The sequence below is a fragment of the Mustela putorius genome, unplaced genomic scaffold, assembly GCF_011764305.1.
Source record: "Mustela putorius furo isolate JIRA1106 unplaced genomic scaffold, ASM1176430v1.1 tig00003983_pilon_pilon_pilon, whole genome shotgun sequence".
Taxonomy (NCBI): domain Eukaryota; kingdom Metazoa; phylum Chordata; class Mammalia; order Carnivora; family Mustelidae; genus Mustela; species Mustela putorius.
In genome coordinates this window covers 9,292,572-9,310,132 of record NW_025422123.1, presented here as the reverse complement: position 1 = coordinate 9,310,132, position 17,561 = coordinate 9,292,572, and the positions used below count along the sequence as shown (strand labels likewise).

The 17,561-nt window shown below is 36.9% G+C and overlaps 1 protein-coding gene across 10 annotated transcripts in view; it reads right to left on the bottom strand.

Moving 5' to 3' along the window:
- UBR2 (ubiquitin protein ligase E3 component n-recognin 2) overlaps positions 1-17,561 on the bottom strand; it is a 124,129-nt gene that overhangs the window by 43,868 nt on the left and 62,700 nt on the right. For 9 of the 10 annotated variants that reach the window (XM_045071242.1, XM_013062239.2, XM_045071240.1 and 6 more), the window contains 5 exons: positions 6,469-6,632; positions 6,280-6,379; positions 3,932-4,060; positions 2,638-2,821; positions 58-119 (listed from right to left, as the gene is read on the bottom strand). In XM_045071242.1, coding sequence (XP_044927177.1) covers positions 58-119; positions 2,638-2,821; positions 3,932-4,060; positions 6,280-6,379; positions 6,469-6,632 — 639 coding nt within the window. The remainder of the gene's footprint in view (positions 1-57; positions 120-2,637; positions 2,822-3,931; positions 4,061-6,279; positions 6,380-6,468; positions 6,633-17,561) is intronic. The other variant, XM_045071243.1, reaches the window with a different exon arrangement.

Below are 17,561 nucleotides of genomic sequence, written 5' to 3'. Positions count from 1 at the left end.
TCAAGCACATGAAACATAATAAACAGGCATTTACTTTTAAATGTTAAAATTACTTACTAGAGGTAGGAGTTCTGGAAATTTGTATGCCACTTCGCTTTTGCTTAATAATACATGTAAACCTGCATAGGAGAACAAACAAAAAAGCATTTCTACAAATGCAAATCATTTAGAAAAAAGTCCTAAATATTCACTCAACTTCGTATCTACTCTTTCTCTTTGGGAACCTATCTCATTACAAAGTAAGATAAAAAATGAATTGAATCTATAAATGAAGCTTTTTGAATTGATATTCTCATGAACCTCTGTATCAAAGGTACACTTAGAGCTAGAGTCCTAATTACATTTACTAATACACACTGATGATGTTTTACAGAACTAAATGTTAGACGTACAAATATAGCAAAAGCAGTTCTGTAATTATCAAAGCAATTTATATATGTTATCCTCACTTTAAGGGTCATATTTCACTGTCCCCATTTAAAGTATAGCAGGAGATCCTTCTGGCAAGTCAACAGAGAGATGAGTCCTGGGATTCATGGTCCATGCCAATCCTGATCTCAGATTTAAGTTCCCTTAGAACTTTAAGATCAAAGCCTCTCTAGTTCCTAACTGCAAAGGGCTTTTGTATTGCTCAACCTTGCTTAATTCTGTTAACTAAGAACTAATTCTATTTATGTTGCTGTCTACATAGAGAATGTTTTTCTACAATCTTATCAATAGATAAGGCGGACCACTTGGTTAATACTGGCTTGAGGCTTTTATACCCGAGAAGACCTGAATCATGAGTCTTCATTCTAATGACCTGCACTTGACATCTGCCACTCAAGCTCCATTAGTACAAACCCCAGGTTGTTGTTGAACCGTTTTATGTGTGTTTACTTAGTAAGCTCTTCAATTAGATTATAAGCATTTAGGCCAAGTTTTATCAAATACAGTCAGGAGAATGCTCAAAAAGGTTCACTGAGGTCTGAGAGCAGTAAAGACCTAGGTAGGCAGAAATGAGTACAACTCTCAGAGTACTGACTGTTTTCCTTGTGGATAACTATCAGCACTGGCCTCCAACATAAAACCAGAATTTTTAAAGGCAGCAAAGATCAGCAACTGAGTTGTAAATAGGACCAACATTCCTACATCCCAGCTGAAAACTTTCCCACAACACTGTGCTATCACCTGCTCACAAGTATCAATAGGTTCAGTCTGCTCAAAGCACTTGTGGAAACAAAACAGGGCCTCAACAAGTTTCATACTAAGTACTTCTTTGTTGTTCTATTTGTTGCATTACTGATATTTGGATGTCTAAGTTCTCTTAAATCTCCACAACTTCCATAAGACTGCTGGAATGCTAGGCTCTAGCATTAAGAAAATGTGACAATGCTCAGAGCAGTCAAAGAAAAATGCACTCAGAAAAGAAAGAGGATTATTATTCCTGATCCCATGTCCATTTAAGAATAATAAAGAATAATAAAGGAATACTTTACATACTTTATGTATGTAAAGAATAATAAAGGAATAATAAAGAATAGAATACTTAAAGGAATACTAAAGGAATACTAGGAAGAGCTCTATGCCCATAAATTTGATAACTTAGATGAAATGTAACAATTTCTTGAAAAACACAGACTACCAAAGCTCCTAGAAGGAGAAACAGATAACTAGAACTAACCTATATCCATTAAAGAAACTGAGCCAGTAATTAATGACCTTCCAAAAAAGAAAACTCTCAAGCCCATATGGTTTCACTGAGGAATTCTACCAAACATTTAAGGAAGAAATGGTATCAATTCTCCACGATCTCTTACACAAACCACTTTTACATCATAATAAATTATTCAGCCACATACTTAAGATAAACTACAAATTCTGCAATGAGTAAAATAGCTACCTTCAGAACTTCTACTCTCAAAAGTTAAAAATGTAACTAAAGGGAACAGTAGTATGTGAGCAGGATAAGAATTCCTGCAATTAAGAAATATGGAAGGAAGCTACACCGAAATGAGTCTGAAGGTAGAGATGGACAAGTGAATATTCGAAGTTTTTGGCTGCTACAAGGTGGTGGCTTCAAATATTCCACCAAGTAAAAACGGGTTTGTAAATCAACTACTTATGATTAAAAAACTGTCATTCCAATGTGGGACTCACTCTAGACCTGCTGCTTAAAAGGTTATCAATAAATGAGTAAGAAACAGTTCAGAGGAGAAGAAAAAAAATTAGGGTGGTTCCAATTTATCAGCAATCACTTAAGTGACAGGGTGATTTGAATGGTAACAACACAGACTCTGAATGTGGGCTGAGTTAACCATGTGGTATACAACACGTGGTATGTGCAGTTTAGAAGCCTGAGGCAGCACTATGGTACTGTCCTTATAAACATGGCTTCTGGGACCAAAGCACCTCACAATTCCTACTCTGACTCTTTCTTGCTGCATGACACTAAGAAGTCACCTCTATGTCTCAGTCTTCCCTTCTGTGAAGCAAATGTAATAGTAATAATACCTACCTCATAGGCCAATGTGGTGATTAAGTAAGTCAATGCTTATAAAACTCTCAATATAATGTACAGAAAGTATTCAAAAAATATTAACCACAGACAACTTAAAAGATAATTTCAGGGTTCTCTTTTGGGGAAAAATGCTTTACCTGCAAGTAAGCGAGAAACTGGGAGGTGAATGCTAACTTTTTCTTGGGAAACACAGTATCTGATAGTTTCCACTGAATGTCCACAAATGCTTAACGTGATTGGCTGTTCACCATCAGTGAAACCACCATGACACTGCATCAATACAGCAAGGCATTTCTTGTAAGCTTCAATTAACACTTTTTCCTAAAAAAGAGGGTATTCTGTAAGTGACTTAAAAAGTTGGGTTTCTACAACATTGAATAAGCCCTCTTACTTACTTACTTACTAAGTACCTCAGATATCAATATAGGCAAGACCAAACACAATCTTCCCTCCCCCAATATAGTCCCTCTTCCAGTGCCCTATCTCAGGGAACACCATCTCCATACAGCTGTGGAAATCTAGAAATTATTCCAATACTCTCCTTTCCCTCATTTCCCACTGTCCAATCTATTACTAAGTTACAATTTCATCTCCTAAATTTCTCTCAAAACTGGCCAATTATCATCTCCAGTAACTCAAAGGAAAGCCAACCACTTATTAAATTCCCTGCTTCTATTTTGACCTCTCCTCTATCTATTCTCACACAGAGTAATTAAAAAAAAGAAAACAACAACATGTAACCTGTATCATGTCACCTTTTCTGCACAGTAGCCACTAGTGGCATCCCAACTCTATTAGAATAAAACCCAAATTTCTCTCCATGGCCTCCAAGACCCTGCAGTATCAGGTCCCTGTCCAGTTCTCTACCTTCAACTGCAGTGCTCCAACCTGAGCCTTCTCATGGCCCCTGGACCAATCATACTCTTTCTCATCAACAGAGCATGCTGCAGCTGTCTCACAGTCAGGAATATTCTTTGCTCTTTGACCAGTTAACTCTGACACATAGTTCAGATCTCATAGAAGTCTTCTCTTACCTCTTAACTTACACAGGCTCTCACCTAGACTTTATAGCCAAAGGAGAGCAAAGTAATTTTAAGACAGAGAACAAATGAAATAGTTATAAAGCTTCATTTTTGAATAAATCTCTAAACTCTTTTTATAAGCTCAAAATCTAGATGAGATTATGGGGGGGAAATGTAGATAGTAACAGAAGAGAGAGTGGATCATTTCTTTCTCTGTTTTCCAAGTTTCTTCCTAAGGCTTCAGAATTTTAACGTTTAAGGAATTTGTAGGTAAGAGAAGAAAAAAATGTTATTTCACGAGTTAAGTATCACCACTATCCTCTCCAAATGTCCTCAGAAATCTTAGGAATCTGTCTACAGCCCCTCTTCCATTTATCTCCTTCCCCCACTACCCCTCGAAGAAACTCACGTCTAAAGCACACCAGTCCTGCATCATTGAAATGACATGTGTTAATTTCATTTGTAGCGTAAAGGCTGCCTCCCATTCTGGTTCCATTTCAATATGCTGTCCTACTTGACGTGTAATTGGATCCATTCCCTTAGAAGAAGCAAAAAAATTTTATTTTTAAAATATTTTATGCATTTATTTGAGAAAAAGAGCGCACAAGCAGGCAGAAGGGCAGGCAGAAGGAGAGGGAGAAACAGGTTCCCTGCTGAACAGAGCCCGACAGGGGATTCATTACCTGAGCCAAAGGCAGACGCTTTACTGACTGAGCCACCCAGGTGCCCCAAAAGAAGAGAAAAGATTTTAAATGGATTAAAATTATGCTTGTCCTCTTACAATGAAACTTAAGAAATAGTATAGAATATATTTTGATTATAAAAACACGTAAAATGCAAGTTTTATAAGAAGTCCAACTCCCTAACTTACATGTTTCTATATTAACATTCTCTAAAATATGGAATTAAAAAAAATTAGAACAAATAATTTTGAGGCAATCTTGTATATGTTTTAAACAATAAAATGTATACTTCACTCCAATGATCCTTCAAGTTATATTTTTAGCTCTATCATTTACGGACTAAACTGTTGAAAGAAATTGAACAGGTTTTTAAAATAGTAATGAATTTATATTTTACAATATAATAAAGTTTTTGTAATTATTGCTAATCCGCAACTAAAAGTTCTCACAGAATAAAGAAAGCAAAACAAAAAAAGCCCCTCCAAAACAGAAATAGAAAACAAAAAGATAAACAAAATAGTTATATAAGAATATACTTAAAAAAAAAAAAAGATTTTATTTATTTGAGGGAAAGAGAGAGAGAACATGAGCAGGGGAGAGAGGCAGAGGGAGAGGAGAAGCAGGCTCCCTGCTGAGGAGGGAGCCCAACCTAGCTTGATCCCAGAACCCTGGGATCGTGACCTGTGCCTAAAGCAGATGCTTAACCGACTGAGCCATGCTGGGCGCCCCAAAATATATAGTTTTAGAAGAATTTTAAGTAAGAATATAATGTTTTAGAAATTAGCCTAACAGGGTGTCTGGGTGGCTGAGTTGGTTAAGCATCTGTCTTCGGCTCAGGTCATGATCTCAGAGTCCTGGGATTGAGCCTTGCATTGGGCTCCCTGCTCAGTGGGTGGCGTGCTTCTCCTTTTCCCTCTGCCTGCTGCTCTGTCTGCTTGCGTGCTCTGTCAAATAAATAAGTAAAATCTTAAAAAAAAAAAAAAAGAGAGAGAGACAAAAAAGTAAAATAAGAAACTAGCCTAACTACCCTCTTGGTGCATCAGAACTGATTACAGAAATAGAGGATAGCTCTAATACTTAAAATGGCCAAAGTTTCTACAGATAGAAAAGCAGAAAAGTATTATAATAAATTAAACATCCTAACCCAATATAGAAACCAGAATATTTTCCAAAAATGATAAGTTGATTTTATTTCTTGCTTAAGGAAGTCAGATAGCTACTAAAAGAATTATAATGGGGGTGCCTGGGTGGCTCAGTGGGTTAAGCCTCTGCCTTCGGCCCAGGTTATGATCTCAGGGTCCTGGGATCGAACCCCGCATCGGGCTCTCTGCTCGACAAGGGAGCCTGCTTCTCCCTCTCTCTCTACCTGCCTCTCTGCCTACTTGTGATCTCTGTCTATCAAATGAATAAATAAAATCTTAAAAAAAAAATAAAAGAATTATAATGGTATGGCTCAGATATTTTGGCATGATATCAACCTTCTTACAGTTAAAACCATACCAGTTAGCTTCTGCTTCTAGATTCTGTTCTGTATAGGACAGTGTTTCCAAAAAAACAGAATTAAACAGAGGGCAGTAAGTTCTATACTGTATTATATAAATATACCAAGGAGAGAAAAAGAATTATGGAAACATTAAACAAAAAAATTAAATATTATAGTTTCTTAACTTCACAATATTTCCATGTAAGCATATTAAAAACAGTAAACTTGCAATCCTCAAAAAAAACCCGTTAATGGTAACCAAAAGAACAGCCAAATACAAAAGAATAGCAGATGCCAGAACTTTTGCTTGGATGTCATTCATTCTACACCATTCTAAGAGTTTCCAACTCTTAGAAAGAAACTCTTCCAAAGAGTTTCTTTGTCCAAATTATAGTCATCTAAATCATTCTTTTGGAAATGTGCCCCAAATGAAAACACAAAAGATGTTCAGTGCAATAAACCAAAAAAAAAAAAAAAAAAAAAAAAAAAAAAAAAAAAAAAAAAAAAAAAAAAAAAAAAAAAAAAAAAAGAAAAGAAAAGAAAGAAAGAAAAAGAAAGTTCTTTTCTTTAAAATGTTCCATTTATACATACCTGCATACATTTGAGTAATTCCAAAAAGGCATCAAATCCTTCTAGGAATTTCTCCCTCAGATCATCTGACCACTCGGTTGGTTTGCTAATTAACACATACCTGAACAAGATAAAAATAGCAATGAACATATGGGTAAACACTGACATATTACAAGTTGCAAGTGGTTGGATAATTAAACAAAAACTTACTTGAGATCTAAAATAAGACTCTGAACTCTCCTAAACTTGAAGGCTTGTAAAGCAGTATATCGTTCAAACTGAAATCTACCCTGGGCATCTCGATGTCTCAAATGATCCATAAAAGTCTTAATGATGATGGTCATCAGGTTTTCTTCTGTGATAAGCATCCGAGCCTAGAAAAAAGTGTATCAGGGCACATTGGTGATTAAAACCTGTTTACTAGAAAGCTAAAAAAAGTCACCAACACTGGTTAGCTCTTTGAAGTTTAAACCTCTTTCACTGTAACTATGTATCATAAATGCATTATTTCTAAATAACAATTACTTACTCCAACAGCCACGTGTATGAAGCAACAATTATATCATGGAGAAAGATGCCAGAATTTTAGGAGACAGATCCAAGGCTCATTATTCAAAGACAATTCAGGGTGGGGGATCTGAACCAGGCTGCAAATTTTCCTTAACTGAGACATTTAGACACCTATAATGGTATGGTATAATTATTCTAGGATCCAGAGGTTCATATCAGATTCTGTATGAAACTATATTTCCTCTTAATCTCCTTTTAAAATTTATTTTTTGTTTCTATGTATATACGTATCTATGTATTTTTGAATAAGCAAATACATTTAAATGACTAAAAAAAAAAAGGTAAAAAGTTTCCTAGCTCCCAAGGTCCCCCTTGCAAAGGCAATCTCTTTGAGCAGTTTTCTTGCATATTCTTCCAGAGATGATGTGTGTGTGTATAATACATACATATATGTACCAACAACACACACACACACACACACACACACACACACACGTATATACATTTATAATATATGGGTTAAGTGTTACTAAGTAGATAGAAGTATACATAAATTTAACTATACCTATTTCTCTACATATATTTAATTATATCTATTTCTGACCCTCAAAGGATAGCATATTATAAACTGTTCTGCACTTGTTTTTTTAACTTCATGTATTTTAGAGATTGTTCCATATCAGTTCATATAAATTCCCTCAATCATCTTAACTATCACCAGGTTATTTTTTTCTACCGTACTTTATTTAGCCAGGCAGGCCCTTAATGGTGAGACATGAGACATCTGGATTTTTTCCAGTCTTCTGCTATTTATTACAAAAGATGTTGCAATGAATATTAGCTGTGTACAACTGCAAGGATATTTATAGAATAATTTTCTAGAAGTAGAATTACTGGGTTAAAGTGTACGCACATTATAAATTTTACTGATATCACCAAACTGTCTCCACAAAGAAGCTCACCAATTTATATGTCCATCTACAGTGTGTGACCTTCCCCTCATGCTTTCAGTAACACAATGAAACTTTAAACATTTGATCTTTGCCATTCTGATGATTTTAGATTTCATCTTACTTTGAATGAGGTTGGATATTATTTTATAACAATTTGCATTTCCTTTTCTGCTCCATAATAAAGTCAGAAGGTCTAATATTATTTGAATACCTCATTATTACTGTGCTATAAATGATCACGGTTTTCCCCTACCTTTCTAGCCTAACTAGGCTCAAGGGTATTACTGGCGTTGGGGGGGACCTACTTAACTAGGTCTCCCACTAATCAATTAGCAATATAGAAAGTTGCATCAAAAAGTAGGACAGGGTGCATGGGTGGCTCAGTTGGTTAAGTGTCCAACTTCTTGATTTCGGCTCAGGTGGTCATGATCTCAGGGTCATGGGATCGAGCCACATGCCAGGCTCCATACTTCTCTCCTTCTCTCTGCCCCTTCCCCTGCCCACATGTGCTCTCTTTCTCTAAAATAATAAATAAATCTTTTAAAAAAGGTAGGACAAAAAAGTGCAGAAGATATAAGTCTAAGTATATAGTAAGGCTGTGTTCTAATGTAAAAGTTCTGAGGTTATCAGATAAAGAGAAAAATCTATGTAGTTAAATATTCCTTTGAAAAACTCAAGTCATCATCACCTTGTCAAAACATAGGACCTAAGACCTCAAAAATCAACAGGATTAAGTTCTGTTCATTTTCCTACACAGTGAAGACTAAGGTCAACTTTGAAGAAGAGGAGGTATTGACAGGTTAAGATAAAAGGTTGGGGCACCTGGGTGGCTCAGTTGGTTAAGCAACTGCCTTTGGCTCAAGTCATGATCCTGGAGTCCCTGGAGACTGAGGCCCACATCAGGGTCCCTGCTTGGCAGGGAGTCTGCTTCTCTGACCCTCCCCCTTCTCATGCTCTCTCTCTCATTCTCTCTCAAATAAATAAATAGAATCTTTTAAAAAACAAAACAAAACAGTCCTTTTCTTTGTTTGCTGAATTAGTTGATTTTGAGAAAGTAAAATGATTCTGATGGTCATGGGTGCCAACTTAAAAAAAAAATCACTAAGACGTCCATTAGTAATGTCCCATTAAGAGATAGGAGTTATTCAGGTATTTCTACTTCTAAAATGAAAACCAGAGAAAGCAAGAGCAAAAGTTCAGGAAAGAAGAACAAAAAAGTTCAGAAAAGAACAAAAAACTTTAAGTGCTTGGCTTTATCACCTCTTGCCTAGCTTGTTGCTAACCTTTCAAGGTAACCTTCAACATTAAATATCTAACATTATTATACAGTCCTAGAACTTCTTATTATCCTAAAAGTGCTTAATTTTAATTTTAATTTATTTATTTTTAAAAAGATTTTATTTATTTGAGAGAGAGAGAAAGCAAGACAGCACAGGCAGAGGGAGTGGCAGAAGGAGAGGGAGGTGGGGCTCGACATGACCTGAGCCAAAGGCAGTCACTTAACCAACTGAGCCACCCAGGCATCCCCAAACTGCTTAATTTTTAAATGCCTACAATTCGCTTTGCTTTAAATTTTACTACTGCTACTTACCTTAATTATAATTTTATTCACTTTATATAATTTGTATTCAATCTTGTGTTGCAAGGCTCATTACATATCTAACAGCATATTCAAAATGGGCCATAGTTCCCCAAGACTCTGAAAAACTTTATTTTTAATTTTTTAAAAAGATTTTTTATTTGACTTATTTGACAGAGAGAGACAGTGAGAGAGGGAACACAAGCAGGGGGAGTGCGAGAGGGAGAAGGCTGCTTCCCATGGAGCAGGGAGCCCAATGCAGGGCTTGATCCCAAGACTCTGGGATCACGTCCTCAGCCAAAGTCTGAGGCTTAATGCCTGAGCCACCCAGGGGCCCCCATTTTATTTTTTAAGATTTTTTTATACAGATCTTATTTATTATTTTGAGACCAAGAGAGTGTGAGCATCAGGAGGGGCAGGGGCAGAGGGAGAGAAAGAATCTCAAGCAGATTCCACAATGAGCACAGAGCCTGACATGGCGGTCAATCTCACCACCCTGAGATCAGGACATGAGCTGAAATCAAGTCGGATGACCAACTGACTGAACCACCCAAACACTCCTCTGAAAAACTTTACTGAATAATAATGGCCTGTGTACACACTTTCAGTTAAGCTAAACATGATACAGCATACAGGAATAATGCTGACTATAAATTAGGGCACATATAACAAAAACAAATTAGAACAAATAAGATACTGTCATCACTTGAATTATTAGTTTTGCTTTTTGACCAGGTTATTTAAAAATGAAGACTGAATTTTCAGTTAACCCAAAAGATCAATCAATATATGGAGTTCTATCACGGATATATAACATTTCACTAATATCTAGGCAACTGATTTTTTTTTAAAAAGATTTTATTTATTTATTTGACAAAAAGAGACACAGCGAGAGAGGGAACACAAGAAGGGGGAGTGAGAGAGTGGAGAAGCAGGCTCCCCACTGAGCAGAGAGCAGGGCTCGATCCCAAGACCGTGGGATCATGACCTGAGTTGAAGGCAGACGCTTAATGACTGAGCCACCCAGGCGCCCCTAAGCAATTGATTTTTAAGCAGGGATAGGCAGATGAATTACTAATGGTGCTTTTTCAAGAAATGATACATGTGAGTCTTCTGCTTCCAGTCATGATGGAAGCTTGAGGCTAACCAACATTTCCCCCTAAGAACAACCAGAAAAGATCAGTTAGGAAGAAAAGTTTGAAATCATTAGAGAGCTGCTGAGACAATAAGGACTCGAGGGGATAAAACCATGGAGAAGGGCATGGCAGAAGGAGGTGAGCCAACATTCTGGAGCTGCTTTTCCTTCAGCATCTGACTCTTCTGGGAACTGGACAAAATGAGACAGAAGATCCTGGGAAAGAGTCTGACAAAACTGCTAACAGGAAGAAAAACCAAAGATTTTATCTGGTGTGGGGAGTGGGGTGGTCAGGACTCTAGTAAGAACAGAAGAGTAGGAATGGAGTCCAATTTTCTTCCATTTTCCCCCATAAGATACCTGCAAAATTCTGAAGCTACGCAGGCCAGAAGTCTAAGAGCAGAAAGACTAGAAGAACAGAGGAGCGCTGTGGCAGTTTTAGCAAGTGGAGGAAATAAAACAAGTTCAGAACCCTAGAGAGGGGAGGACTCTTGTGAACCCTCTAGGCTCTCGATTGGGAAATCTTGGAGGATAATGTTGCAGGGGTGAGGATGACTCAGAAGACAGAGTCTTGCCAAAACAACCTGGCGTCATGTCAATTCCTAACTGGACTAAGGTGACAGACCTCTCTCCAGCTGCCTAACATTAAAGAGAATCTTCTTAGGAGAAAGATATCATGCAGTATCTAAGATTTTGTAATAAAGAACATCTTATCAGAAGGCAATGAGAAAGAGAATGGACAGAAACCGTATTTGAGAAGAGAAGGACTCCAAAATTTCCAAATCTGAGAAAGCCACCAGCATAGGGATATAGTATCTACATTCAGTATCTATAAAGAAAATCAAAGCTATATAAATCATAAATCAAGACTGCTGAAATCTAAGACAAATGTCAATAAAAAGTTATTAAGCATTTTAAAGGACTAAATATCAAAATGAGAGAGAGTCTGACGCATGTCTAGATCCCAGGACCCTGGGATCATGACCTGAGCCAAAGGCAGATGCTTAATGACTAAGCCACCCAGGCGCCCCTAGGCAATTGATTTTTAAGCAGGGATAGGCAGATGAACTACTAATGGTGCTTTTTCAAGAAATGATACATGTAAGTCTTCTGCATCCAGTCATGATGGAAGCTTGAGGCTGACCAACATTTCCCCCTAAGAACAACCAGAAAAGATCAGTTAGGAAGAAATGTTTGAAATCATTAGAGAGCTGCTGAGACAATAAGGACTCGAGGGGATAAAACCATGGAGAAGGGGCATGGCAGAGGGAGGTGAGCCAACATTCTGGAGCTGCTTTTCCTTCAGCATCTGAAGGAAAACATCTGAAGCAAAAACATAAAAAAACAGGAATAGACCTACAAATGATCTAGATAATGACATTATCAGACTATGACTTTAAGATGTATTTATTTATCCACTTTACAGAGAGAGAGAGAGAGAGAGAGAGAGAGCGAGCAAGCAGGGGCAGGGGGAGAGGGAGAAGAAGAGGGAGAGAATCCCAAGCAGGATTCACACTGAGCACAGAGCCTGACACGGGGCTCAAGGCCATGACCCTGAGATCATGACCTGAGCTGAAATCAAGAACTGAAAGTTCAACTGACTGAGCCACCCAGGCACTTCCAGATCAGACCATGACTTTAAAATAACTACGATTTACATGGTCAGAAAACTGAGGAAAAAATGGAGTATTTCACCAGAAAACTGGAATCCATTTAAAAAAAAAATGAATTTTTTTGTTCCAGTGATCAGGTTAGAGGGAGTAGGTTTAGTTTTCTCTAGTTTTCTAAGTACACCTAAAAATCCTGGATATTATATGCAAAAGAACACCAGAAGATTTCAGAGAGGTGGCTAGATAGAAGGCAGACTGGCTAGGGACCTCAGAGAACCCAAAAAATGACATGGCAGAGTTCTAAGAAGCTGGTAATCTGAAAATGCCAATGGGCACAGATTTTTTTTTTTAAAGCCCCAATAAAAGCCAGCTCTCTCAGCTACAGGAAAGAAGTAACCCAGCAGGAGAGAAAACTTTCAACAAGAACCCCTCTACTCTAGGCAACTGCTACAGAAAAAACTATAGCTCCAGTCCCATCTACACCAGCAAAAGCTGAGTGGCGATGTCTAGACTTCCACCCTTCAGGGCTGAAACATAGCGCTGGCCTGCAGTATCAGGGATGCACACGTAACCTCTAGGGCAGTGCTACTCAAAGTACTCTCCATGGACCAGCAGCATACAAACTGCTTGTTGTGACAAGAAGATAAATTAACTAGTAACAGTTTAATTTAGCTGACTTTTTTTTCCTCATAGCCAGAGTGTTTTTTTTTTTTTTTAAGATTTTATTTATTTATTTGACAGAGAGAGAGAGATTACAAGTAGACAGAGGCAGGTGGGGTGGAGGGCGGGGAGAAGCAGGCTCCCTGCTGAGCAGAGGGCCTGATGCGGGGCTCATCCCAGGACCATGAGATCATGACCCGAGCCGAAGGCAGAGGCTTAACCTACGGAGCCACCCAGGCACCCCTCTCATAGTAAGAGTTATGCTGAGATCAACAACGTGTTGGTTCACATTCTGGTACAAGTTGTTTATCCTGTCATTACTGACACATCGGAATAAAACTGCTTTAGAGTCACCCTTACGAGAGTAGTAAGTGAATGTAAGACAAGTTAATAAAGGGTGGGGTAAAGAAATAACTACTTAATCCAAAAGAAGGTAAGAAAGAAGAGAAAAAGAAACGAAATAGGTGGTTCAAACAACAACAAAAAAATCACAAGGTAATCTTTAAAGCCAAATATACCAGTAATTACATTAAATGAGCAGTAATGTGATTATATATCATCAGGTGTGACAGACTGGGTAAACAACAAAACCTAAATACATGCTTTATAAAAGTGATGTTAAATTTAGTATGAAGGTACAAAAAAGTTAAAAATGTGAGGTGTCTGGGTGGCTCAGCTGGTTAAGCATCCAACTCTTAATTTCAGCTCAGGTCATGATCTCTGGGTTGTGAGATTGAACCCCATGTCAGGCTCTGCATTAGGAGTAGGGGCTGCTTGAGATTCTCTCCTACTCCCACTGGCCCTCCCCAACTCCCAACTATCTCTCTCTTAAAAAAAAAAAAAAAAGAATGGAAAAGACATATTATGCAAACACTAACCAATAAAAAGCAGTTGTTGCTGTAATATCATATAAATTACTTTAAGTCAGCAGTATTATCTGAGATGAAAAAATAACTCAATGATAAAAGGATTAATCTATAAGGTACAATTCTAAATTTGTATGTGTTCAATAACATAAAGATATATAAAACACGTATATAGAAACAGATGTAAAAGGAGAAAGACAAATCTAACAATCACTGTGGGAAGCCCTAAGATGCTTCAACAGCTGATGGAACAAGCAGGCAGAAGATTAGTAAATATGTAAGACTTACAAAATGAAAATGAACAAACTTGACCCAAGTGACATACAGAAACACTGTACCCAATGATAAGAGAATATACATTATTTTCAAGTTCATATGGGATATTTATCAAAACTGAAAATATTCTGGCCATAAAGCTAGACTAAACAACTGAAATCAGCAAGTTCTCCAACCACAGTAAAATTAAACTAGAATTCGTAACAAAATAATTATTAGAAAATGCCCGAGTGTTTTGAAATTTAGCAATATATCTCTAAGGAGTATAACCACAAAGAAGAAAAAAATGGATCAAGGAAAAAGAGGTCCCAAAGGAACTCAGTGGATTTTTTGAACTGTATAATAAAAATAGGACATTACAAAATTGTGGGATGCAGCTAACGTCATTGCTTAGATGGAAACTTAAGCCTTATATGCACTTATCAGGAGAGAAAGGCTGAAAGCCAACAACTTAAACATCTATCTTAAGAAATTACAGGAAGAATGGTTGTCATCATGTGGTGAATAAAAGCAGGAATCTTTCTCATTCCTCATCTCAGGGGAAAAGCTTTTAACACTTAGCATTAAACAGAATGTTTGCTTGAGGTTTTCACTTTTTGTTTTGTTCTTAGGTACTCTCGGATTAAAGTTCTCTTTCATTTCTAGGTATGAGGTATTTTGTTTTAAATTATGAGAAAGTGTTGAATTTTCATTAATTCAGAAAAAACATTTGATACAATTTTTTTTTTGCAACTGTTAATAAGGTGAATTATTCCAGCTGATTTTTTCCCCCAAATGTTATACTACTCTTGCATTAAGGAAAAAAACCAAAGTTGGTGTGATGTATTATCCTTTTTCTATATTGCCTGATTTGATTTGTGCAACCTCATCTGTGAGAGGGAGTAGATGGTAATTTTCTTGTAAATTGCCTTGCTGGATTTTGGTATCAAGATAACAGAGAACTCAATTAAATTGGCCAGTATATTCTCTTTCTCTGTTTTCCAGAAAAATTAATGTAAGACAGTTGTTATTTCTTCCTTAAATATTTGGAAGGATTCTCCAGTGTAGCCACTTGGGCCTGGGGACTTGTGAGAAGATTTTTATAATAATTAAAAATTTTTGTTCCTTATTTCTCTTTTAATAACCTGCGGGTTTTCTTAGGAATCTGTTCATTTTATCCAAACTTCCAATTATATGATTTAAGTTGGTCCCAATATTGTCTTATTTTCTACTTAATAACTGTAAGGCCTGTGCTTTTTTGCAGCCCTTTTCACAATAAAATTTTTCTATTTTTATTAGTCTTTCTAAATATCTATTCCTTTTTTCCTTGGTGTTTTAAAAGAACCAACTTTTGGTTGTACTGATTTTTTTATTACATATATTTGCTTTGTTTTATTAATTTCTGTTCTTTTATCATTTCCCTTATTAAACTTTCTTTAGACAAAAGACCTAAGCTTTTACAATGGCCCTTGCCATTCCATCTTCAACCCTATACCTCAGTGATGTCACTGACCATTTTCCTCATTTATCTAGCAACACTGGCCTGTTTGGGATTCTTTCTTCCAAAATGTCAAGTGCACATTCATCTCAGAACTTTTGTACTTGCTGTTCTCTCTGCCCAGGAGGCTCTTCCACCAGTTAGTCACATTACTCATCTCTTACTTTCTTCAGGTTCCTGTTCAAACACTACTTCTCTAAGAGGCCTTCTGATAACCTTGTATAAAGTATGATCCCTTAAGTGTCACTCTCTATCCATTCAACCTGCTTTTCTACTTCATAGCACTCATCAACACTTGATTCATAAATGGTATCCAACTGTTTGTATATCTGTCTCTTCCCAATTCCATAGGATCAGGGACTTTTGTCTGCTTTGTTTACTGCAATATTTTTCTCCAGAGCCCACAACAGTACCTGCTCAGCAAAGGTGCTAAATAAGTAAGTTCTGAATAAATGAGTACATATGCTATTTGTCTAGTGTTTCTAACTAAAAGAATCAGACAAGAAAAAATAGAAGATGAAATAGTAGAACAAAAATTACTTGTAGATTACTCAAAATTCCAAGGAATCAACACAAAATATTATTTTGTTATTTAATACAAAATTATTTAACACAAAATTTAATATTTAAATGTTAATTAAGAGGACCAGAAAGATTTAAGATGAGTATGTAAGTAACAGTGCTTTTTCTACATGCCAGACATAGCCAGATTAAAAATGTGTAAGACCCACAAGAAGAGAACGGTTAAGTTTGTAATAAGAACATAAAATAAGACTTAATAAATGAGGACAAACTATGTTCCCGGACAGGGATATTTGCAAAGATATCAGTTCTTCCCAAAGTATCTTTAAATACATTTTCAATCAAAATCCTAATGTGTTTTTTTTGTGTTTTTAGTTCATTTAAAAAAAAATATTTTATTTATTTATCTGTCAGAGACAGACAGAGAGAGAAAGAGAGAGAGCGAGCGAGCACGTGCACAAGTAGGCCTAGTGGCAGGCAGCGGCTCCCCGCAAGGAGCAAGGAACCCAATGCAGGACTTGATCCCAGGATCCTGGGATCATGACCTGAGCCAAAGGCAGCCGCTTAACCAACTGAGCCACCCAGGCATCCCAATTTTAGTTCAGACATGGAAATGGATAATAATGGAGGAAGCACAGATATGAACACATATGGGATATCTCAGAGGCTTCTCAAACATCTCTGACTAAAAATGAAAGCATCATTTTCTCTCTTCACAAATACTACTCGTTTTCCAAAATCCCCTGTGCAGGTGGCATGACATCCACTGGGCTGCAAGTCACAAACCTGGGAGTCATCTTTACTCTTTCTCTCCAACTGAACAACCAATCACCAACTGATCCTCCAAACCCAAGTCTGGCCAATTCTGTAGCTTTTACTATTTAAATCTCTCTCACAACTCACATCTACTGCCACAATCCCAGACTGAGTTACCACCAATTTTTGTCTGGATCACAGCATCAGCTTCTAATTAGGTTCCTCACGCTCACTTTTGCCCCCTGTCAATTTGTTCTCCAAATTACAAACAGCACGATCTTTTAAAAATCACAAACATGATGATGTAAATGCCACTTTTAAAATATTCACTGGTCTCCCATTGAACCAAAATCTTTCTCTTGGCTTATAATATTTCATTAGTGGATACAGACAGCTTCAACTAGACTAGAATACATCCTTTAACATAAAGGTAATCCCGAGAAAAACACTCATTATAAACACACAAAAAAACTGGAAAATGCACCTCTGTAGGAAAATAACCCTAGAATACTATACAATTAGGCACCGGCCTTCTATTTTATTCCATCTTTAAGGATCTTCAACTGTGCTGGCTTTCCTTCTGTTTCCTGGATAGGAACTTTCCTAACTCAAGACCTGCTCAAGTGCTGATCCATTTAAATGAACTTTCCTTCATGACCCCACATAAAGGTGCTTTCCCTACAGAACCCTTCTCGGAAATTTGGGAATAGGTTAGATCTTTCTCTGATTCTCTCTCAAAACAATGAAATTCTTGAGTTTTCATTACAGTTTTAATTAACCAATTCTGTGAGTCCTTCCCATTATTTTAAGTTCACCACTGTACTCCCAAAGCTTAGAACTGTGTCCAAGAAATAAAAGATCTCAACACATTTTTGTCAAATAAATTAAATATGAATTTTAATTACTGAATAGCACTAAAACATAGTGATGCCTTCCTGGGCAACTAGTGAAACTTAGTA